Source organism: Nesoenas mayeri (genome assembly GCF_963082525.1).
Source record: "Nesoenas mayeri genome assembly, chromosome: W".
Taxonomy (NCBI): Eukaryota; Metazoa; Chordata; class Aves; order Columbiformes; family Columbidae; genus Nesoenas; species Nesoenas mayeri.
Window position 1 is genome coordinate 12930280 of NC_137553.1, and position 24594 is coordinate 12954873.

At 42.7% G+C, this 24594-nt stretch overlaps 1 protein-coding gene across 1 annotated transcript in view; it reads left to right on the forward strand.

The window, feature by feature from the left end:
- LOC308051430 (microtubule-associated protein 1B-like) overlaps positions 1–24594 on the forward strand; it is a gene marked incomplete at both ends in the record, with an annotated part of 130127 nt that overhangs the window by 101145 nt on the left and 4388 nt on the right. Inside the window, 2 exons of the mRNA XM_080361856.1 lie at positions 4983–5123; positions 15335–21566. Of these exons, the coding sequence (XP_080217982.1) occupies positions 4983–5123; positions 15335–21566 (6373 nt within the window). The remainder of the gene's footprint in view (positions 1–4982; positions 5124–15334; positions 21567–24594) is intronic.

Sequence of the window (24594 nt, forward strand, 5' to 3'; positions counted from 1 at the left end):
GTCTTTTGTTTTCCCATTTCGTTCCAGCCATAATACACTTCACACGCAACTTCAAGTAGCTCAGCAATAGTTACATTCCTTAGCTCCATTTACCTTTTACAATTTAGAGATGTCAAAAAACAGTATAAACCAGTATAATAAACATAAATCCATTATTCTATTTTCCTAAATCTAAATCAGTTAATACTCTAGCAACTTTTAAATACAACCTCTTCTAAATGCACATCTATCATAGCAATTTAACAATTTAAATGCTTTTCTAACAATATAAGCAATTACTCTAATGTGTAAGGATGCATCCTAAGGGGGAGCAAGGGGGAATTTTAGCAGTGGAACCGATTCCCATTTTGTAATTATCTCCCCAAACAAGATTCTTTTGGTACCAAATATGAATATGCAAACTAAAATACTGAGCTCAGATATGAAAACCATATACCAAGTTCAAATATGCAGATGGATCACAGTTACACCAATTTAAGACAATATCTCAATTTTTTGTATTGCACCTTTGGGCCGCTCACTGCTCAGTCAGGTGGAGGTACCTCTGGGTATCCCTGATAAAAAAGGTCAGTTGCGCGCTGAAACCCATCCGCACCCGCCGACCCGGACTGAGCAAGGCCTTCTTTTGTTTTGTTTTGTTTTGTTTTTGTTTTAGTGTCTCATCTGGTGTGCTACAGCTGCCATTCCAAAACCAGGATTCTTTACATGATGTGCATACGGAAAAACCAAATTCAGCACACCGAGATGAGACACAGCCTGTCACAGAGTTGCGCAAGTCTGAATGCTGGAATAAAGCTAGCATGCTAGAAAAAAAAAAAATAACAGCTACTACACGCAAAATTTTACGATCACATTCACACAGTAAAGAACTAAATTACTCATGATCTTCTGAATTATCACAAAATGCACATTTTGAGTCAACGGATTCTCATGATTTAACAGACTGTGAACTTATCGTACCATAGAGCACAGACCTACCAAAATTGCAACATACTTAAACAGATACCCACAAAGAAAACAGGTTAATAAGGAAAGCATCTTGCAGACTTTAACAAGTTTTCTGTGACCTGTGTATTATCAGTTAACTCTCTCTCAGCTTGTTGAAGTTCAAAGCACCCCGCCTGTAAAACTGTCTGAAATGATTTAATGATCTCTTGTAGGGATTTATTTTGTCCTACTCTTCTCGCCCTAAAAACAACATTAATTGCAACAAGATTCTATTTTCTGGACACTTTTCCCAATCATTTAAGTTATACCGCAGCCACCATTAATTACAATATTTTACAAGATCTTCCTTCCTTATAATTCCGAGTGCTTTCCTAAGTTTTAAAACACCTCCCAATACTGATTTTTTAGGAACACAACTGAAAACAATTATTCCTGACCCCATCTTGCAAGTAAAAACCTTGAGAAGCGGGGGGGGAGGGGGAGGGAGGAAGGCACAGGGCTACTTGCAGCAAGAATGGGAAAAGTGGGAGAAGGTTTTACAGCACACTTAAAAACAACTAGTAAAACAATTAACTCACATTCCTGACAAGCTGCTTGATTTTCAGAGAGGCAATACACAGGAGCACATAATATGTACTGGAAAACTTGCAAATAACACGTTGATAGCAAACATTAGCATTCTCTACTGCTAATCTCAACACTAGTGCTTCCTTAGCTTCTAAGTTTTCGGCCTGCTTACTGATGGTGTCTTGAAGATGGTCAATAAATTGCATGTAATTCTCATTGGGACCCTGATTAATAGTTGCAAATGATTTGGCACCTCTCTCATAGCTTGATATGCAAGATCTGTTGACTGCCTCAGGATTTCAGAAACTTATCGTGTCTGTAGTTGCGGTGTGTCAATTAGTGTCTCTTCCAGGAGTTGTGGGACACCTGCCTCCCTCGACGAATCCCCATTGTTCTGTCCTAAATGATCTATAGCTGTTACATTTCACACAGTTCTTTTGACAAATTATCTGACTCCAGGTCCTTGGACTGCTTGGTATCTTTAGGGTCGTGTGATGGTATGGGAGGCCATCCACTCGGTAATTTTCCTCCCCCCGCCCCAGACTGCTGTATCAGTGCCGCCGGCACAACAGGGGATGGAGTGGGGAGGGGGTCAAAAGACATGATCCGGGTAAACTTCACAGTCATTTTTAGGTTTGTTATCAGGCTGCAACGCTGGAAAAATTCTGGCAATAGTAGCCCGCTCAGCCTTAAAGTCTTTTAAGGTGGAAATTTTAAGCTTCCATTTAGTCGCTAGTGATTTAGTTTCTTTATCATCTCCATTGCTGACCCTATTCCATAATTTCTGCCTTTTATCGTCCCAAAGTTAACGTTTAAAAGCCTTCTCCTTTTCTCCTGAGTAGCCTTTAATTCTATACCGAATTAATAGTCTACATATGTTACTTTCTTCTTATTTAAGTCCTCTCATAGAGAGAATAGGCAGGAGGAGTTTAACTACGACTTCTTCCTCAAAGGATTTATTTTGCCCCATAACTTCACTCTTCCCTCCTCCCGCTCCCAGCCGCTCACCCTTTACGGTGACTTCTTCAACAAAATGCGGAACGTCCGTACGCCTCCGCCCGGTTCTCAGTCTAGCTGATCCGCCTCCGGCTGGGCCGCTCTAGGCTTTTCCCCATCTTCCGTGGTACGTCGATCAGAGTATCACGTCGGGGTCACCAGATGTAGAGCGAGATAAGGACCAAGCAAAACAAGTCGATTCAATGTGAATCACGCTAAGCCATTTATTACAGAAACAAGTCTTCTTATATACGTAACTATATTCTAATCACGCGTCCACGCTCCAAGCATGGATTCGTTAAATGAGTATCGTGGGCTGTCCGTGCTCTGGAGTCTCACTGATGATACGTCCGATGATTCATGCCACGCCAGGACCCCGGCGTTTGAGGAACGCCCCTCTTTCTCACAGCAGAGTCTGTTCTCGAAGTGGCCTTGAGATACCTTTGAGCCTGACTAATTCAGCAACAGGTCTTAATCTATCAAAAGCCATCCACACTTTAGTTAAGTTGAATTCAGCCAACAGAAGTATCCTGGATGTATGGATTTTTCTTAGCATGCAAGTAAATCTCCCCCTCTGGGGGAAATAGGAATTATCACTTGCTCTAGTGAGGGTCAAATAATGTAAAGAGGATCTAGTTTAAAACAGTTAACAGTTGTTTCAAAATGCAGAAGTTTATTTCTTAGTAGCAAGCTCCTTTGAGCCATCAGACATCTACATAATTTATTACTGTATATTGAAAAAGGTCTTGGGCTGGCACACTTAAAAAAAAATTATAGTGTCCATAATTAGTGGCATCATGAGATGTAAATGGTGCATGTGACTGCATCTGAGTGCTTGATTATGATTATGGTGAAACAGAAACATCCTTTAACTTTGTAGATGATTCAACAGAATGGCAGTATAAATGTGCCACTTTTATGTGTGATTTCTGGCTGTTACTTTTTAGTGACATTTTTGCAACTGAATGGCAAGTAATGCTGTACACTGGGAAAAGAAAATCGGCCTTCCAAAAACAGTCTTACAAATGTAGTTACAGTATCACAGTATCACAGTATGTTTGGGATTGGAAGGGACCTCAAAAGATCATCTAGTCCAATCCCCCTGCTGGAGCAGGAACGCCTAGGTGAGGTCGCACAGGAACATGTCCAGGTGGGTTTTGAATGTCTCCAGAGAAGGAGACTCCACAACCTCCCTGGGCAGCCTGTTCCAGTGTTCTGTCACCCTTACTGAGAAGAAGTTTTTTCTCAAATTTAAGTGGAACCTCTTGTGTTCCAGCTTGATCCCATTACCCCTTGTCCTATCATTGTTTGCCACCGAGAAGAGCCTGGCTCCATCCTCGTGGCACTCACCCTTTATATATTTATAAACATAGTTGTCCCTGATTAGCATGTGGACACAGTTGGCCATGGCTGTCCTGATAGAGTGCTATTAAAATTCAGCAAAAGTTATAAAAGGAATATGTTTTTTCATTGCAAATATTATATTTCATTCAAATTTTGTTCTCTTCTGCTCCTTGCTCTTTTCTCCCTGTCATGGTTTAACCCGAGCTAGCAATACAACCATGATAGCCACTCACTCACCCCCTCTCCCACCCCCAATAGGGGAAAGAATCAAAAGGGAAGGGAGAAGCTTGGACTGAGATAAACACAATTTAATAAAGTAACAAAATACTAATACACTACTAGTAAATATATATAAAAAATAGAAATAAACTATACTCAAGGCAATTCCAAATTAACTCTGTCTACAACTGAGCAGCCAATCCCAGCAAGCCATGCCTGGTCCTAAAGCTGATCCCAGAGAGAGAGAAAGAGAGGAAAAGGCAGAAAAGCCCAGAGGCCTTTCCAGGATGGCAAAAGGTCAGGCTAAACTTCCTGCACCAAAAACTCTCCCAGCTTCATCCCAGAGAGAGAGCAAAAGATAGCGGAAGAAAGGCCAATTGGAAGGCTCCACTCTTAAATAATTACCATGACGCTAATGGGATGGAATACTCTTATTGATCAGTCTGGATGTCAGTCAAGCTCTGCCCCATCTCTGCCTTGCTGCCTCACACCTGTTGGCAGAGCACTCAGAATGTCCTTGGGTCTCAGACTAGAGCAATTAAAAACATTGTGCTGGGGTGTTATCTGCTTGTTCTCAAAGTCCAAATAATGACCATGCTAGCTATGAAAAAGAAAGCTTTCTAACTGCATGAAGAAAATTATTCCATTTTCAGTCAAACTGGCACACTCCCCCATGTCATTAGTTTGGTTTATTCATCAGACTTTCTTTTAAATTGCTTCTTGTGCTTTTTTCTCTTTTGTTCCTTTCTTCTTGTCTTTTGTAAACAGCACTATAACTTGAAAATGTTTTGATGGTCCTGGGAGAATCTGGTGCAAAATATATTTTAAATTAGATGAAGTGAACTGTATAGTCTCAGAGGAATGTACAAATGGGTACTAACTGCCATTATTGATGTCCTTCACTCTAGGTGCGCTTAATGATCACAGATGCTGCAAGACACAAGCTCCTTGTACTAACTGGACAATGCTTTGAAAACACAGGAGAACTTATCCTTCAGTCAGGGACCTTCTCCTTCCAGAACTTCATTGAGATCTTCACGGATCAAGAGGTGTGTTCAGAAAAGTGTCTTCCATACATTGCCATGTGATGACATAGGTTTTTAGAAGAAAATGGCACTCTGTGTTGATAGAGTTAGCATTGACTAACTAATGCTGATACTCTTTATTCTTCATTATAGGCTTTATTTCAAGACATTTATCTAATTTACTTTAGTTTTGATGTAAATTGCTTAACGAAGGAATGACACTGTAATTTGAAGAATTAAATTGTAACTTCAAGAAACAGAAAACCAAGGAACATTTTGATAATGTAAATTTATAGTGTTGTGTTTAAAATAAACAGCTTGTTTATCTAAAGTTCATATACAAAGCAGTCAAATTGAATTTGACACCAAGTTCTTGCCTGGTGGCAGCTAACCCATCTGTAGGAATGGCTGTAGTTTTTTGCACTACCTAGCTGCTTGGTTTCTTTACTGTAGTGTTTAAATTTTGCTAGTAAAATCTGTAAATCTTGCAATATTTACATACCAAAAATATAAGAATGAAGTATACAAATATTTAATGCTGTTTTTTTCATGACTTGTTATTTTGCTATCTTGCTTAATGTACTGTATCTGAAAGCTCCCATAGGGCAAGAACCCATAGTAAACAAACTATCACAGTTAATTTGGCTGCTGTGTAAAATATCACAGAATCACAGAATTGACTGGGCTGGAAAAGACCTCAGAGATCATCGAGTCCAACCCTTGGTCCAACTCTAGTCCGTTTATTAGATCATGGCACTAAGTGCCATGTCCAATCTCAGTTTAAAAACCTCCAGGGACGGCGAGTCCACCACCTCCCTGGGCAGGCCATTCCAATGCCTGACCACTCTCTCTGTAAATAATTTCTTTCTAATATCCAGCCTAAATTTCCCCTGGCAGAGTTTAAGCCCATGCCCCCTTGTCCTATTGCTGACTGCCTGGGAGAAGAGACCAATCCCCACCTGGCTAGAACTTCCCTTCAGGTAGTTATAGAGAGTGATGAGGTCACCTCTAAGCCTCCTCTTCTCCAGACTAAACAACCCCAGCTCCCTCAGCCTCTCCCCATAGGTCTTATGTTCAAGTCCCTTCACCAGTCTTGTTGCTCTTCTCTGGACCCGCTCCAGCACTTCAATGTCTTTCCTGAACTGAGGGGCCCAGAACTGAACACAATACTCCAGGTGTGGCCTCACCAATGAAGAGTACAGGGGAAGGATCACTTCCCTTGTCCTGCTGGCCACGCTATTTTTGATACAGGACAGGATACCATTGGCCTTCTTGGCCACCTGGGCACACTGATGGCTCATGTTGAGCTTCCTGTCAATTAATACCCCCAGGTCCCTTTCTGTCTGACTGCTCTCCAGCCACTCTGCGCCCAGCCTGTAGCGCTGCAGGGGGTTGTTGTGACCAAAGTGCAGCACCCGGCACTTGGCCTTATTGAACTTCATCCCATTGGAATCAGCCCATTTTTCCAGTCTATCCAGATCCCTCTGCAGAGCCCTCCTGCCTTCCAGCAGGTCGACACTCCCTCCCAACTTGGTGTCATCAGCAAATTTGCTGATGATGGTCTCAATCCCCTCATCTAAATCGTCAATAAAGATGTTAAACACGACTGGACCCAACACTGACCCCTGGGGAACACCACTAATGACTGGCCACCAGCTAGATGCAGCCTCATTCACCAGCACTCTCTGGGCCCGGCCCTCCAGCCAGTTCTTAACCCAGCGTAGAGTGCACTTGTCCAAGCCATGGGCTACCAGCTTTTGCAGGAGTATATTATGGGAGACAGTGTCAAAGGCCTTGCTGAAGTCCAGATAGACCACATCCACGGCTTTCCCCTCATCCACCAGGTAATATATTTATTATTTTAAATAAAATATATGACTGCATCCCTGGGTATTTAGTTTCCAAAATCAATTAGGAGCATTTCAGTCAACTGAGATTTGAAAGTTCAGCACTGAAAAAGCAAAGTTTGCACAAGCTTCAGTGTGACCTTATTGTATGCATTTGGGGACAGACCTTTTAGCAGGGCCTGTTGTGATAGGACAAGGGATAATGAATGGTTTTAAACTAGAAGAGGTTAGATTTAGACTAGATATAAGGAAGAATTTTTTTACAATGAGAGTGGTGAAACACTGGAACAGGTTTCCCAGAGAGGTGGTAGATGACACATGCCTGGAAACATTCAAGGCTAAGCTGGATGGAGCTCTGAGCAACCTGATCTAGTTGAAGATGTCCCTGCTCATTGCAAGGGGAGTTGGACTAGATGAACTTTAAAGGTCCCTTCCAACCCAAACTATTCTATGATTTTTTGATTCTATGATCCTTTTCTCAAACCCTTTTTGTTCAACATATGGTTGTAGAGTTGGAGAAAGAACTGGATTCCTACTCTCTGAAACGCATGTGTCACCTAAAAGTCACTGTCAGTTCGCAGTTGCTTTTCTGTGAAATTGCAAATGCAATCTCCTTGCATCACTGGCTAATTAGTGACACATAATTACTTTATGAGTACATGCAAAACTAGGGGCAAATCCTACCGTTACAGTTAGGAAGCTAAACGGTTGACTGGAAAGTGGAGCAGTGGTTGTTAGCTATGAGTTACAGCCACCAAGGAATTGCTGCAGTGGTGGGCATGCAGAGAATACTCCCATGGTCTCTGAGTAAAGCTCACTTGGCTTGTCTCTGCTGCTGGCAGCATGCTCACCAGCCAGCCAGAATGACTGTTTTGAAGTGTTGACTTCCAGCTTATTAGACAGTGGGCTTCCACTGCTCCTAAAAAATTTCACAAAAGCAAAGAAAGATCATATTTGCCATATTGCAGTATGTGTATGTGACATTGAAATTTTTAGGTGGTATATGAATAGGAAAAAATATTAAAAAATTTCAGTCTTCAATAATATTGATAGACTTTGGGCTGCCCAGTCCTCTGAGTTAGAGAACCATGAGTGTGGGAACACTGACTTTCTCTTTGTGGACACTGAAATTTTAAAGGATTGGCTGTATCAGCTGAATGTTCATATGTCCATAGGGCTGGATGGGATTCATCCCAGAGTACTGAAGGAGCTAGCAGATGTTAGAGCAGAACTCCTCTCGATCATCTACCAAAGGTCTTGGGAGTCTGGAGAGGTCCCTGCTGACTGGAAGCTACCCAATGTTATTCCAATCTGCAAAAAGGGCATGAGGGAAGACCCAGGGAACTACAGATCTGTTAGTCTAACCTCCATACCTGCAAAAATTATGGAGAAGATCGTACTAGGTGCTACAGAAAGGCATTTGAAGGACAATGCAGTCATCAGGCACAGTCAGTATAGGTTCACAAAGGGGAAGTCCTGTCTAACTAATTTGATCTCCTTCTATGATGTCACCTGCCTAGTGGATGAAGAAAAGGCGGTGGATGGAGTTTTTCTGGATTTTAGTAAGGCTTTTGATACTGTCCCTCACAGCATTCTTCTGGACAAGTTGTCCAAATCTGAGATGGGCAGGTTCATGGTGCACTGGGTTAAGAACTGGCTGAAGGGCAGGGCTCAAAGTGTTGTAGGGAATGGGGCTGCATCTGGCTGGTAGTCAGTCACTAGTGGTGTTCCTCAGGGTTCAATTCCAGGGCCAGTTCTGTTCAATGTTTTTAACAATGATCTGGATGCAGGAACCGAATGCACAATTGGCAAGTTTGCTGACGATAACAAATTGGGAGGTGCTGTTGACTCTTGAGGGACAAGAGACCTTGCAGAGGGATCTAGATAGATTGGAGCATTGGGCAATGGTTATTGTGATGAAATTTAACAAGTCCAAATGCCATATTTCACACCTAGGATGCAGTAATGCTGGGCACAAGTATAAACTGGGACAAGAGTGGCTGGAGAGCAGCCCTGCAGGAATGGATCTGGGGGTGCCAGCTGACAACAGGCTCAATATGAGTCAGCAGTGTGCTCTGGAAGACAAGAGAGCAAACTGCATCCTGGGATGCATCAAACACAGCATAACCAGCCAGTCAAGAGAGGTGATAATCCCGCTGTATTCAACTTTGGTGTGACCTCACTTTGAGTACTGTGTGCAGTTCTAGGCTCCACAATTTAAAAAGGATGTGAAGAGCCTTGAATGCATCCAGAGAAGGGCAACAAAGCTGGTGGAAGGGCTGGAAGGCATGTCCTATGAGGAGCAGCTAAGGACTTGGAGTTTGTCTAGTTTGGAGAAAAGGAGACTCTCTACAGCTTCCTGAGGAGGGGAAGTGGAGTGGGAGGTGCTGATCTCTTCTTCCTGGTATCCAGGGACAGGACGTGTGGAAATGGTTCAAAGCTGCATCGAGGAGGTTCAGACTTGACATTAGGAAATATTTATTTACCGAGAGGGTGGTCAAACACTGGAACAGGCTTCCTGGAGAGGTGGTGGATGCCCCAAGTCTGTCAGTGTTTTAGAGGCCTTTGGACAATGCCCTTAATAACATGTTTTAACTTTTGGTCAGCCCTAAAATGGTCAGGCAGCTGGACTAGGTGATTGTTGTAGGTCCCTTCTAGTCTAGTCTAGTCTGCTCTATTCTAAGAAAGGAATAAAAAAAAATGTTTAGTGGTTTGTTTACTAATAATTAGAAGAAAAAAAATTCTGTGCTGTCCTGACCCATAAGCATATATGATTTGATGAGTACTGTAGTAAAGTTGGTATTTCTGGTCTCTGTTAATTTTTATTTCACTGGACCAAGCGTGAACTATTGTCATGGGATGTGGTTACAAATCAGTAAATACTCTTTGAGGGATAATCTTATGATGTCCTGCTCATAAAGCCATCTCTAGCTTGCAGAACACCTGCAGGCAATGCCTAAAAGTGTTGTTTTCAATTTCTCTTGTGCCAGGAGATTGAGGATGCAATAGAATCATAGAACAGTTTGGATTGAAAGGGACATTAAATATCATCTAGTTCCAATCCTGCTGCCATGGGCACCTTCCACTAGATCACATTGCTCGAAGCCCCATCCATCCTGGCCTTGAACACTTCCAGGGATGGGGCACCCACAACTTCTTTGGGTAACCTGTACCAGTGCCTCATCACCCTCATGGTGAAAAATTTCTTCCTTATATTTAATCTAAATCTACCCTCTTTCAGTTTAAAGCCAGTATCCCTTGTCCTATCGTGTCCTACATGCCCCTAGGTTGCTATAAGGTCTCCCCAGAGCCTTTTCTTCTCCAGGCTGAATAACCCGAACTCTCTTAGCCTGTCTTCATAAGAGAGGTGCTCCAGCCCTCTCATCATCTTCATGGCATTCTTCTGGACTTGCTCTAATAGGTCCATGTCCTTCTTATGTTGGGGGCCCCATTGCTGAATACAGTAATCCAGGTGTGATCTTACAAGAGTGGAGGAGAGGGGGAGAATCACCTCCTGTTCCTATAGCTTGAACTAACAATTGAGTCTTTGCAAAGAAGGTTGTGGTATTTTGCATGATACTGTGTGGGCATATATTGCACTGACATTTTATAACTGAATTACTCCTTTAAAGTTTACATAATTTGGTGGTCAAATAGAATGGAAACGGGCTACATGTAACCTAATTTCCTGTAAAAAAAATCAAATCACAGAATCACAGAATGTTAGGGATTGGAAGGGACCTCAAAAGATAATCTAGTCCAATCCCCCTGCCAGAGCAGGAACACTTAGATGAGGCTACACAGGAAGGTGTCCAGCCGGGATTTGAATGTCTCCAGAGTAGGAGACTCCACAATCTCCCTGGGCAGCCTGTTTCAGTGTTCTGTTACCCTCACTGAGAAGAAGTTTCTTCTCAAATTTAAGTGGAACCTCTTGTGTTCCAGTTTGATCCCATTACCCCCTGTCCTACCATTGGTTGTCACCGAGAAGAGCCTGGCTCCATCCTCATGACATCCACCCCTTATATATATCTGTAAACATTAATGAGGTCACCCCTCAGTCTCCTCCAAACTAAAGAGACCCAGCTCCCACAGCCTTTCCTCATAAGGGAGGTGCTCCACTCCCTTAATCATCTTTGATGCCCTGCGCTGGACTCTCTCCAGCAGTTCCCTGTCGTTCTTGAACTGAGGGGCCCAGAACTAGACACAATATTCCAGATGTGGTCTCACCAGGGCAGAGTAGAGGGGAAGGAGAACCTCACTCGACGTACTAACCGCCCCCTTTCTAATACACCCCAGGATGCCATTGGCTTTCGTGGCCACAAGGTCACAGTGCTGGCTCATGGTCATCCTGCTGTCCACGAGGACCCCCAGCTCCCTTTCCTTTACGCTGCTCTCTAATAGGTCATTCCCCAACTTATACTGCAACCTGGGGTTGTTCCTACCCAGATGCAATACTCTACACTTTCCCTTGTTATATTTCATTAATTTTTTCCCCGTCCAACTCTCCAGTTTGTCCAGGTCTTGCTGGATGTCAGCACAGCCTTCTGGTGTGTCAGCCACTCCTCCCAGTTTTGTGTTATCAGCAAACTTGCTGATAGTGCACTCTATTCCCTCATCCAAATCATTGATGAATATATTGAATAATACTGGCCCCAGTACTGACCCTTGAGGCACTTCACTAGATACAGGCCTCTAACTAGACTCTGCCCCACTGACCACGACTCTCTGGCTTCTTTCCTTCAGCCAGTTCACAGTCCACCTCACTACCCGATCATCCAGACCACACTTCCTCAGTTTAGCTGTAAGGATGCTGTGGGAGACTGGGTCAAATGCTTTACTGAAGGTAGATCACATCCACCGCTCTGCCATCATCTACCCACCTCGTTATGTCCTCATAAAAGGCAATGAGGTTGGTCAAGCACGACTTCCCCTTGGTGAAGCCATGTTGGCTGCCTCTCTTATCCTTGATATGCCTTGAGATGGCACCAAGGATAAGTTGTTCCATCACTTTCCCAGGGATGGAGATGAGGCTGACCGGTCTATAGTTACCCGGGTCCTTCTTCTTGCCCTTTTTGAAGACTGGAGTAACATTTGCTTTCCTCCAGTCCTCAGGTACCTCTCGCGTTTCCCAAGACTTAGCAAAGATGATGGAGAGTGGTCCAGCAATGACCTCAGCCAGCTCCCTCAGCACCCGTGGGTGCATCCCATCCATACCCATGGATTTATGGATGTCCAGATTGTCTAACTGCTCCCTGACCCAGTCCTCATCAACTAAGGCAGACTCCTCCATTGTCCCGACTTCCTCTGGGGCCTCAGTGGTATGGGTTTCCTCAGGACAGCCTCCATCAGAGTAGACAGAGACAAAGAAGGCATTCAGTAACTCTGCCTTCTCTGTATCTTGTGTCACTAGGGCACCCACCCTATTCATCAGTGGGCCTACATTGCCTCTGGTGTTAGTTTTATCTGCCATATATTTGAAAAAGCTCTTTCTGTTGTCCTTGACCCCTCTCGCCAGGTGTAATTCTAAGGAGGCCTTAGCTTTCCTATTTGCCTCCCTACACCCTCTGACAACAGCCTTATATTCTTCCCAAGTGGCCAGCCCCTCCTTCCATGATCTATAAACTCTCATCTTCCACTTGAGCTTACCCAGCAGTTCCCTGTTTAACCAAGCAGGTCTCCTGGCTCCCTTCCTTGACTTCCTACATGTTGAGATGCTCTGATCTTGAGCTTGGTAGAAGCAGTCCCTGAACACTAACTAACTATCTTGGGCCCCTTTACCTTCAAGCAGTCTTGCCCATGGGATTTCCCCTAGCAATTGTATGAAAAAGCCAAAGTTTGCCCTGCTGAAGTCCAGGGTTGCAATTCTGCTTGCTATTCTGTTCCTGTCACACAAGATCCCGAACTCCACCATTTCATCATCGCAGCAACCAAGGCAGCCCTCAACCTTTACCGCTTCAGCCAGACCCTCCTTGTTAGTGAGGATGAGATCCAGCAGTGAACCTCTCCTAGTCAGATCCTCCACCATTTGCATCAGAAAGTTATCGTCAAGGCACTAGAGGAACCTCCTAGACTGTGGCTGGCTGGCTGAGTAGTCCTTCCAGCAAACGTCAGGGAAGTTAAAATCCCCCACCACAACCAGGGCCTATGACTGTGAGGCTGCTCTCAGCTGTCTGTAGAAGGCCTCATCAACTTCCTCACCCTGATCTGGTGGCCTGTAATAGACACCCACAACAGTATCACCCCTGCCAGCCTGCCCCTTAATTTTCACCCATAGACTCTCAACTTGCTCCTCATCCGTGCCTGGACAATACTCAATACACTGTAGTTGCTCTCTCACGTCAAGAGCAACTCCACCACCATGCCTGGCTGGCCTGTCTTTCCTGAAAAGGACATAGCCATCCATGACCACATTCCAGTCATGTGAGCTGTCTCACCATGTCTCTGTAATTGCCACCAGATCATAATCTCCCGACCAAACACAGGTTTCTAACTCCTCCTGCTTATTCCCCATTCTCAGGCATTTCAGGGAGCGAGCTGAGCACACTGATTCTCCCCTAGGGGTATGGGAGGCCTCCTGGTCTTCATCAACCCTAGAGTGCTGTCCCACTGATGCAAGTCCAGCCACAACCCCATCCCCCTTCGAGTCTAGTTTAAAGCTCTGCAAATGAGCCTTACTAATTTCTGTCCCAGCATCAAAGTATCTGTGGAACTGGGAGAAGGTATAAAATAAATCATACTTTTTCATCTTTTTTATGTACTAATCTGGAACCATCAAATATTTTTTTTTTTTTTACTTCAGACTGGAACAGAACAATAGCTTTTCATACTATGGCAAAGAACCTTTTGTTTTCTATGCCTTTATTTCAGTAACTGGTTTTGGTACTAACATGTTATGAAACACTGTCAAAATTAATGGAGTTATTCTATATTTTTACTTTTGAAGTCCATGAGTTTCAAATCAAATTAATGACAAGACCATTTTTAACCTTAACACTTTTTTTCTGGCTCCTTCTTTAACCCTGATTTTATTTTTTTATTTATAAAACTATATATATAAAGCATTATAAATATATCATATACTGTATAAAATTATATAACATGCATTTTTATATATGTTTGTCATGATTTAACCCCAGCTGGCAACTAAGCACCACACAGTTGCTCGCTCAATACCCCACAGAGGAATGGGGGAGAGAATTGTAAGGGTAAAAGTGAGACAACTCGTGGCTTGAGACAAAGACAGTTTAATAGGGAAAGCAAAAGCTTTGCACACAAGCAAAGCAAAATAAGGACTTTGTTCAACGCTTCCCATTGGCAGACAGGTGTTCAGCCATCTCCAGGAAGGCAGGGCTCCATCACATGTAAGGGTTGCTTGGGAAAAGTGCCATCACTCCGAACGTTCCCCGTCTTCCTTCTTCTTTTCCCAGCTTTTATTGATGAGTGTGATGTCATATGGTATGGAATATCCCTTTGGTCACTTGAGGTCATCTGTCCCATCTGTGTCCCCTCTCAACTACTTGTGCATCCCCCAGCCTGCTTGCTGGCAGTGTGTTGTGAGAAGCAGAAAAGGCCTTGACACTGTGTAAGCACTGCTCAGCAGTAACTAAAACATGCAAACCCAAAACATAGCCCCATACATGCTACCGTAAAGAAATTTAACTCTATCCCAGCCAAAACCAACACAATAGAACTTATATAAATATATATACCTCACAATCTCACAAATAAAAAACTTGCAGCTGTTTGGATTTTTGATGCAATAAATAATTTCTTAGTGTGCTGGAAAACTGTTCTGCAGTCTGGGAGTCAGGAGCCAGCCTGCAGAAAGAACTGTAGTAATGATGGTGTCATGGAATACATCCTGTGTGAGGAGAGGGTGAGGAAGACAGCTGCCCTGGGAGGATGCTGGTCTCCTCTGGGCTGCAGTTATTCTCTGACTGTTAAGAGGATGTGCTGTTTCCATAGATATTTGGCTGGCTCTTCTGGATGGGTGGGGGCAGCAAGGAGACTAATGAGCCAATGGCAAAGACAGTAGCAGCTCTGGCAGCATTAGCCTCATAGTCCTCATCCCATCTAAATGTAAAAGCTTGTACTGTCCTCCTGCAAAGGGTGGAGGAGGGAAAGGTAAACCTTGGAGTGCTGTCTTCCTTTGGGCAATGAGGAAGGGACCTTTCCTCATAAGTTGCTCCTTTGTACTGAAAAAAAAATAAGGTAGTAAACTAGTTGTGCTAACAGGTTCCTTTACCTTCTAGGATGGGTAGTCAACAGTGCAGAAGTGAATGAAAAAGGTTTTATCTATCCGATCAGGAAATATTATGTCCTGACATTAATTGTCATTAAAAAATGAATTTGCATGCATCTTCTTGTGTTTTTGTTTTACAACCCTAGATTGGTGAATTATTGAGCACCACACACCCTGCCAACAAAGCCAGCTTAAATCTTTTCTGTCCTGAGGAAGGAGACTGGAAAAATTCCAACCTTGACAGACACAACCTTCAAGACTTTATTAACATTAAACTCAACTCAACTTCCATATTGCCTGAAATGGAAGGACTCTCTGAATTCAAGGAGTATCTGTCAGAATCAGTAGAAGTGCCATCACCCTTTGACATTTTGGAACCTCCAACTTCAGGAGGCTTCTTGAAACTCTCCAAACCCTGCTGTTATATTTTCCCAGGTGGAAGAGGGGACTCTGCGTTGTTTGCAGTGAATGGATTCAATATGCTTATCAATGGAGGATCCGAAAGAAAATCTTGCTTTTGGAAACTTATCCGTCACTTGGACAGGGTAGATTCCATTCTACTCACTCACATTGGAGATGATAACCTGCCAGGAATCAATAGCATGCTTCAGCGAAAGATAGCCGAATTAGAAGAGGAACAGTCCCAAGGGTCTACTACCAACAGTGACTGGATGAAAAATCTGATCTCACCTGATTTAGGAGTTGTATTCCTTAATGTACCTGAGAACCTGAAAAACCTGGATCCTAATTTTAGAGTAAAAAGGAGTGTAGAAGAAGCTTGTTTTACTCTCCAATATTTAAATAAATTGTCTATGAAACCGGAATCTCTTTTCAGAAATGAAGGAAATACCATTGACCCCATAATTTTATTTCAGAAAATGGGAGTTGGCAAACTTGAGATGTATGTGCTTAATCCTGTCAAAAATAGCAAACAGATGCTATATTTTATGCAACAGTGGAATGATACTAGTAAAGATAAAACTGAGTTCCTGGTACCAAATGCCCAAGAACTAGACATTCTATTATCCTATTTCACCTCTGTCTCATGCCTGATTGTGTGGCATCCAGCTAATCCTGCAGAAAAAATAATCCGAGTTCTGTTTCCTGGAAACAGCACCCAATATAATGTTCTAGAAGGACTGGAAAAACTCAAACACCTAGATTTCCTTAAACAACCAACAGTTACACAAAAAGACCTAACTGGGAACATTGCTAGTCCAGCTGTGAAACAAGCCAAGTTGAAACAACAGACAGACAGCAAGGAGAGTCTGAAGCCTGCTGCAAAGACACCAAGCAAGCCTGTCAGAAAGGAATCTAAAGAAGAAACACCAGAGCCTGCAAAGCCTAGTCCAGCACTGGAAAAGCTTCAGAAACTGGAAAGCAAAGAAAAAGTTCCAGTTAAAAAAGACAAACCAGCAAAAGGGGAGATCAAACCTACAGGGGCAGAAAAAGACATAACTAGTAAAGAGCAGCAATTAGTAAAAACTCCTGAAAAGCAAGTTAGAGATGTAAAACCAAAAGTGGCAAAGGAGAAGCCAGTGAAAAGGGAAGTCAAAGCAAAACCTGAAGAAAAGAAAGAGGAAAAAGAAAAACCAAATAAAGAGGTTTCTAAAAAAGAGGAGAAAATACCCATCAAAAAAGAGGAAAAAACAAAAAAAGAAGAGATCAAGCAAGAAGTTAAAAAGGAGGTGAAAAAGGAAGAGAAGGTAAATAAGAAGGTAATAAAAAAAGAAGCTCCACCAAAGGAAGTTAAAAAAGAAGGTAAAAAAGAAGAGAAGGAAGAAAAAGAAGCCAAAAAGGACATCAAAAAGGTTTATAAAGAAACCAAGAAGACAACTGCTTCTTTGACTGAATTAAAAAAGCCAGCAGCAAAGCCTAAAACACAAAATAAGGAGGAACCTCATAAAAATGAAGCAGCACCTACTGGAAAGCCAAAGGAAAAAAGAAAAAATAAGACACTGAAGAAGGAGATCAAAGTCAGTGGAGCACAAGCTGCCCTTGCAGCAGTTGGACCCACTGCCACAACTGTAGCAGCTGCAGAAATTCCAGCTAGTGGAAAAGAACTTGAAGTGGAGAGATCCCTTATGTCTTCACCAGAGGATTTAACAAAGGATTTTGAGGAACTAAAAGCTGAAGAAGTAGAAACAATAAAAGAAACAAAACCTCAAGTTGCACTTGTAGAGGATGAACTGAAACTCACTGGCACAGAACAAAAAGAGGCCTTTGAAGTCCAAAAAGAAAAATTAGATATTGAAGGACCTGCCGAGTCCTCTGATGAAGGCATAACTACCACAGAGGCTGAGGGTGAGTGTGAACAAACACCTGAAGAATTGGAACCTGTGGAAAAACATAAGGTTGATGACAATGAAAAGTTTGAAGATGAGGGAACTGGCTTGGAAGAAGCATATGAAGCAGGAGATTATGAGGAAAAGGCAGAGACAGAAGAAGCTGAAGAACAAGGTGAAGATGAGGAAGTAAAGATACCACTGGACACCACAAAAACAGATACGGAGAAAGCAATAAAAACGGAAGAGAGTTCAGAAGAAATATTGGCTGAAGCAGATGCTAACATTAAAGCCAAAAAATATATTGAAAAGGCAGATGATGAAGCATCAGATGAACGGGCTGAGGAAGACAGGGAAAAAACAGTAGAAAAGGCAGAAACTGAAGAGACTGAAGAAGAGGAGGAAGACAAAGCAGAAAATATCAGAGATGAAGAGGAGACTGAAAAAACAGAAGCTGAAGATCATGTGATGGCTGTGGTAGACAAAGCTGCAGAAGGTGGTGAAATTGAAGATAAATGTGGCCTACTCATAATTACACCAACAAAATGCTCAGACCCTCAGTCTCCAGCAGTTGAATTGGCCTCTTCTGTCCATGATGAAACATTACTTACTGGTTCAGAAAGTGAAGCCACTGTTTCTGATGAAGATAGAGAAGGTCAGCCTGAGGAATTCACTGTTACTTCAGGTTATACACAGTCTACCATCGAAATATCCAGTGAACCAACTCCAACGGATGAAATGTCTACACTGCGGGATGTCATGAGTGATGAAACTAACAATGAGGAAAGTGAGTCACCCTCTCAAGCATATATGAACATTACCAAGTATGAGACATCACTGTACTCTCAAGAATTTGCTAGACCTGAACTTTTTCCACTTCCGGATGCTTTTAGAGGATTATCAGAAGGATCCAAAACAGAGGCCACAGAAGGCAAAGACTATAATGTCTCAGCTTCTACCATCTCACCACCTTCTTCTTTAGAGGATGACAAATTCTGCAAATCTGCATTTCAAAATGTATATTGGCAAAAAGGAAGTGAAATCCAAGGCGCCTCCAAATTAGAAATCAAAGAACCCTATCCAGAAGATGGTGGAAAACATAGTCCAGACAAGAGTCTAGCTGAAAGTTTGCCCCCTCCATCACCCATTGCCAAAACACCACTGAGTGAACGCAGTGTGAACTTTTTGCTCACTCCCAAGGAGATCAAGATCTCGGCTGAGCCTGTCACCATTGCTACATTGCCTGATGTACATCAAGAAGTTGCCAAAGAACACTGTGCAAGCCCTGAAGATAAAACGTTTGAAGTAGCATACCCCTCACAGTCTGCTGCCGGTAGTGCTGGCCACACACCTTATTATCAGTCTCCCACTGATGAAAAATCCAGTCAGCTTCCCTCTGAAACCAGTGAAAAGTCAACAGAAGCTCCTGTTAGCTTTGAACTCAGTGAAGTCAAAGATGAGTCTGCAAAACCCAGAATAAGCCCTATGGATGAGCCTGTGCCAGATTCAGAATCTCCTACTGAAAAGGTTCTCTCACCTCTACGGAGTCCACCACTGATAGGTTCAGAGACCACTTATGAAACGCTTTTGAGTGCTGATGTAAAGTCTCTCACCAGAGATTACGGAAGTCCTTCTGAGGGGAAACCTGAAAAAGAAAAATCACCTGTTCAGATGAGCCCAGCTTCTGAAGCCAGCTCTGTGGGCCTTTTCCAAGAAAAACAAGATGAAAAAAGCATAGAGTTTATGTTAATTAAGAAAGGCTTCAGCCTAGAAAAGAAGATGGAGGATAGAGAGCCCAGCAGCTTCCAGTCTTCACTGGTCTTGGATGAGCGGAAGTTAGCAGGTGAGCTCTCACCTACTCAAATAGATATCGGTCAGTTCGGTTCCTTAAAAGAAGACACCAAAATGTCAATTTCTGAAGGCACTGTTTCTGACAAGTCTGCAACTCCAGTTGATGAGGTTGTAGCAGAAGACACCTATTCCCATATAGAAGGAGTAGCTTCTGTCTCTACAGCATCTGTTGCTACTAGTTCATTTCCAGAACCAACTACTGATGATGTATCTCCTTCTTTGCATGCTGAGGTTGGATCCCCCCACTCTACTGAAGTTGATGATTCCCTTTCAGTGTCAGTTGTACAAACACCAACAACATTTCAGGAAACAGACATGTCTCCATCTAAGGAAGAATGCCCAAGGCCCATGTCAATTTCTCCACCAGATTTCTCACCTAAAGCCACAAAATCAAGAACCCCAGTGCACGATCACAGATCTCCTGAGCAATCAACTATGTCAGTAGAATTTGATCAGGAGTCCCCTGAGCAGTCTTTAGCAATGGACTTTAGTAGGCAATCTCCAGACTATCCTATTGTTGACACTAGTATACACCATATATCTGAAAATGGACCAACAGAAGTAGATTATAGCCCTTCAGATATACAGGAGCCTATTTTTACACGGAAGATTTTCCCTGTGGAGCAGTCATATTGCTGTCAGGAGAAGGACATTTCAGAAATTATTTCAGTTGCTCAAATTGAAGTTTCATCCTCAACTTCATCAGCTCATACACCTTCCCAGTTAACTTCACCACTGCCAGAAGAAACTTTTTCAGGTGCTGTTCCACCCAGAGATATGTCGCTACGTTCTTCTTTTACCTCAGAAAAGGTGCAGAGCCTAGGAGAAAAGCTGTCACCAAAGTCTGACCTATCTCCATTAACTCCAAGGGAATCTTCTCTGTACTCTCCTAGTTTTCCAGATTCACCTCCTGCAGTCACAGAAGTGGTAACAGCTAGTCACACATCTTTGTTATTGCTGCAAGTGTCCTCTGTCAAAGCATTTGGTTACCAGGAACCCCTAACAAAGCACAGTCCAGAACATTTAATTAGCCCAGAAAAAGAAGATTCAGAGAAAAGCAGCAGGTCACCAGAAGAACTTAGTTGTTCTTACAAGGCCCCAAAGAAAATTACTAGGTCACCAGAGGGTATTAGCTATTCCTATGAGGCAGTTGCAAAATCCGGATCACCTCAAGCCACAGATTATTCCTATGATATAACAGGGAAAGCTAATAGGTCACCTGAGGCCACAGATTATTCTTGTGAGATGCCAGGGAAAACCACGAGGTCACCAAGAGTCACAGATTATTCCTATGAGATAATTGGGAAAACCACCAAATCACTTGAGGTCGCAGATTATTCCTATGAGAGAACTGGGAAATCTACCAGATCACCTGAAGCCACAGATTACTCATTTGAGACAACTGGGAAATCCACCAGATCATCTGAAGCTACTAGCTATTCCTATGAAGCAAATGCACATTTTTCTCCAGGAAAATTGTTATCAGAATCCCATCAAGATGTTGACTTATGCCTTGTGTCCTCCTGTGAATATAAACATCCTAAAACTGAACTTTCACCCTCATTTATCAACCCAAATCCCCTTGAGTGGTTTGCAAGTGAAGAACAGTCTCAAGATCAAGAGAAGCCATTAACTCAATCTGGGGGAGCCCAGCCACCTTCTGGGCGACAGTGTGATGAAACCCCTCCCACATCCATGAGCGAGTCTCAGACTGATTCAGATGTTCCCCCTGAGACTGAGGAATGCCCTTCCATCACTGCAGATGCTAACATTGACTCAGAAGATGAGTCAGAAACCATTCCAACAGACAAGACAATTACATACAAACAAACTGACCCGCCACCTGTCCCAATGCAGGATCACAGCCCTTCCCCTAGGCATCCTGATGTCTCCATGGTTGATCCAGAGACTTTGCCCACCAATCAGAATTTGAGTAAACCTTTGAGGAAGGACATAAAAGAAAAGACAAAGACAAAAAAGCAGGGTACTAAGATCAAGTCACCTTCTCCTGTTAAAAAAAGTGATGGTAAATCAAAACAAGTGGTTTCACCAAAACCAGCTGTAAAAGAATCTTTAGACAAAAATTCCAAAACAGTTTCCCCAAAAAAGAAGGAGTCTGTGGAGAAGGGAACCAAAAATGTCTCTAATCCAGAAGTAAAGTCTCGAGTGAAAGAGAAAGATAAGGACACCAAGAATGCAGCAAATACAACAACATCCAAGTCAGCAAAGACTGCAACCACAGGTAAAGACATAGAAGTTCCCTAATGTTAAGATTTTCTTAGTTGTTAGAGTGAATTAATTGCCTTTATATCAGCTGAGAATGGTTTATAGCAAACCCCCTGTCATCTACGCACCCCAAAAGTCAATTTAGGCAGGCAACAAGCTCCAAACCAACTTTATTCTAGCCAGAACAGTTTAGCCAAGAAACCAACTAGAAACGGGGGTTATCCAAATTATTTAGCACTCCAACAACATTATAAAATACAGGTTTGGATACCAGTTGAGGATATTATTATTATTGTTGTTGTTGTTATCGTTGTTGTACAACCACATAAAAATCATGAGGATTCTCAGCACACATTCACTCATAAAAACCAGAACAAGAGTCCTCTTTCACTCAAGGGTACCCAGCAGAAAATAATCACTTGCTTGTGGTGGGCAAGGGCTCACTCAAGGATATATCCAGAAGGAAAATCACTCACCAAAGAGGAGGCGAGGGCACTCAAACCCAGGAAGTCTCCTTAGATGGCATCCCACTCTAAGGGGAAGGCTCAGTTCACAGACCCGCTGCTCCAAGAAGACCACTCAAAAGGGGTCTTTGGTGGGGACCCCATTTTATAGCCTGGTGGGATCTGCCTATGGTCATTACGAGCATGGTCCTGAAGCTTCTCAGCTTCTATGGGCACCTTCTTTGCTGAGGACTCTGTCTATTGACCGAGGATCCCACCCCTCCTGGTCCCCCAGCCATGAGGAGGTGAATGTGAGGTGTCACCCTGCCTTGGGGTGGGGGGACATGACTGTCTGCACTTTGGCACCAACCTAGGTGTGTACCTGAGGACATGCACAGTGGGGCATAAAAAGTGCTAAAGAGCCATCGACTGCCCTATTGAAAGATCCTGATCTCATGGGGGAAGGGGGAGGGGGTTGTGCAACTGCCACACCCTCAAAGTCAGTCCATGTTTTAAATATAAATATGGTGTGTTAAGGCCATGTTTAAATTAATTGGCTGAATTAACTTTAGCATTCTGAGAAACCTGATGTATCAGTTTGCTCAGATGTAAAGTATTAGAGATTACATCAAATATAAAGAACTTAATATTACCTGTCTTAATTGTTAACCAACTAATAAAATTAAAAGTACCACTTTTGTAAGTGAAGTGCAATCAGTATTAAAGTGAACCACTTTATTCATTGTAAGAATCATGTAGGTGCAATACTCTTAACATAAAATAATGCAATTTAATATTGTGAGAGGCAATTGGATGGTTTCATTACTTTGCTGGATTTTAAAAAGAGTATTTTAGAAAAATGATAACTAGTAAAAACAGTTTCAGTGAGCTGATCATGTATATCACATAATCCAATTAAAGTCTTATGCCATCAGTGATGAATAAACATACAGAAAATAAATTTCATTTGGAATGACTGTTGTGTATTCTGAGTAGTAATAAAATATGAACGAGATTACTGAAGGAGGCATTGTGCTATATGTTTTTTTATGGCAGATCTTGTTAGAGAGTGTTTGTCACCATTTACTGCAGGGTGACAATAAACCATGGCAGATGCTTTCTGTTAACTCCCTGCCCTCCCCACCAAGGAAAGGTAATAGGAGGAAAAGGGAAAAGGGAAAGAGACTTGCAAGTTGGAAAAGTTAAAAATGCTTTACTAATGCGACTAATAAATAGAGAAAATAATACAAAATATACAAAACCAATTTTTAATTTCCCGGGGTAGCGCAGCATTGCCTGCAGCGGAGCTGGCGTGGCTCCATTGGTTGCAGGGCAGGCACCCGGAAGTCCTGGGCTGTTCCAGTAAACCGGAACTGGATTCAGGAATCAGGGTCTGGAACCAGGCCTTTGATCACAGGCACAACAGGCAGGGTCCTCTTCAGATGCTGGCCACGGTCAAAGAGAGCGAGACCCTTGTAATCTCCCACATTTATAGGGTGTATGACATGTATGGGATGGAATACTCAGTTGGTCAGTTTTAGTCACCTGTTCTGTCTGCCTCTCCTTGCAAATACACCCCTCTCACTCACGGGACGTGCAAAATTTATCAGTAACCTTGGCTGCCATAGCAATAAGTCTAAACTTGGGTCTCTTCTGCATGCCATTGCTATCGTTATCAGCTCCAGAGCAGACAGTGTCTGAAAAAGCATGCAGCCAAATTCAGAGAAGTGCAGTTGCTTAGAAGAACTTAGCTGAAAGGAAAATTCACTAAAAGAGAACTGGTCTTGTTTTAAACAAAACCAGGACATTCCACCCCTTATTCCATATCATTTACATCATACGCAAATCACTACTGCTTTCTGCCTGTCTTCAAATGTATATACACACACACAAAAATATGTATATCACTGTTTCATGACTGCAGGTCTCTGTCTGTCGCAGCAGTCTCTCTAGGCAGAAGAGATGGTGTGTAATCTGGTTTAGTTTGTGCCCATGAATTTGCAGATCAGAAATGTCAGTCTCAGGGAAGTTATTGGATGCCACTCGATGAAGCTAGCTCAGGGTTCATCACCACCACTGCATCAACCTGAAAGACACTTATGGAACACTGTTACTATCAAGCAGCAATTAACATAATAAACTTTGAAAGTGAGTATTCTCACCCAGAGTCAATTCCCCTTGAGGTACACATCGGACTTCACCATCCTTCAGCATCACCCACCAAGTACATCCAAGCCCTTGAGCAAAAACAATCCCACAAATGGGTTTACCTTTGCCCAAAGCAGGAACAACCCAGACAGCTTTTCCTAACATATTCCTTCCATGCACCACAGGGACTTTATCCCCTTCTACTGTATGTAAAAGCTCTGAGGAGGACCAGCTTGATTGATTGGTTCCCTGGTTTTAACTAACCAGGTGGTTTGTTCCAGATGCTTATCCCAGTTTTTAAAGGTTCCACATCCCATTGCCTTCAGAGTAATTTTTAACAAGCCATTGTATTGCTCAATCTTCCCAGAGGCTGGTGCATGATAGGGGATATGATATATCCATTCAATGTCATGTTCTTTGGCCCAGTTGTTTATGAGACTATTTTTAAAATGA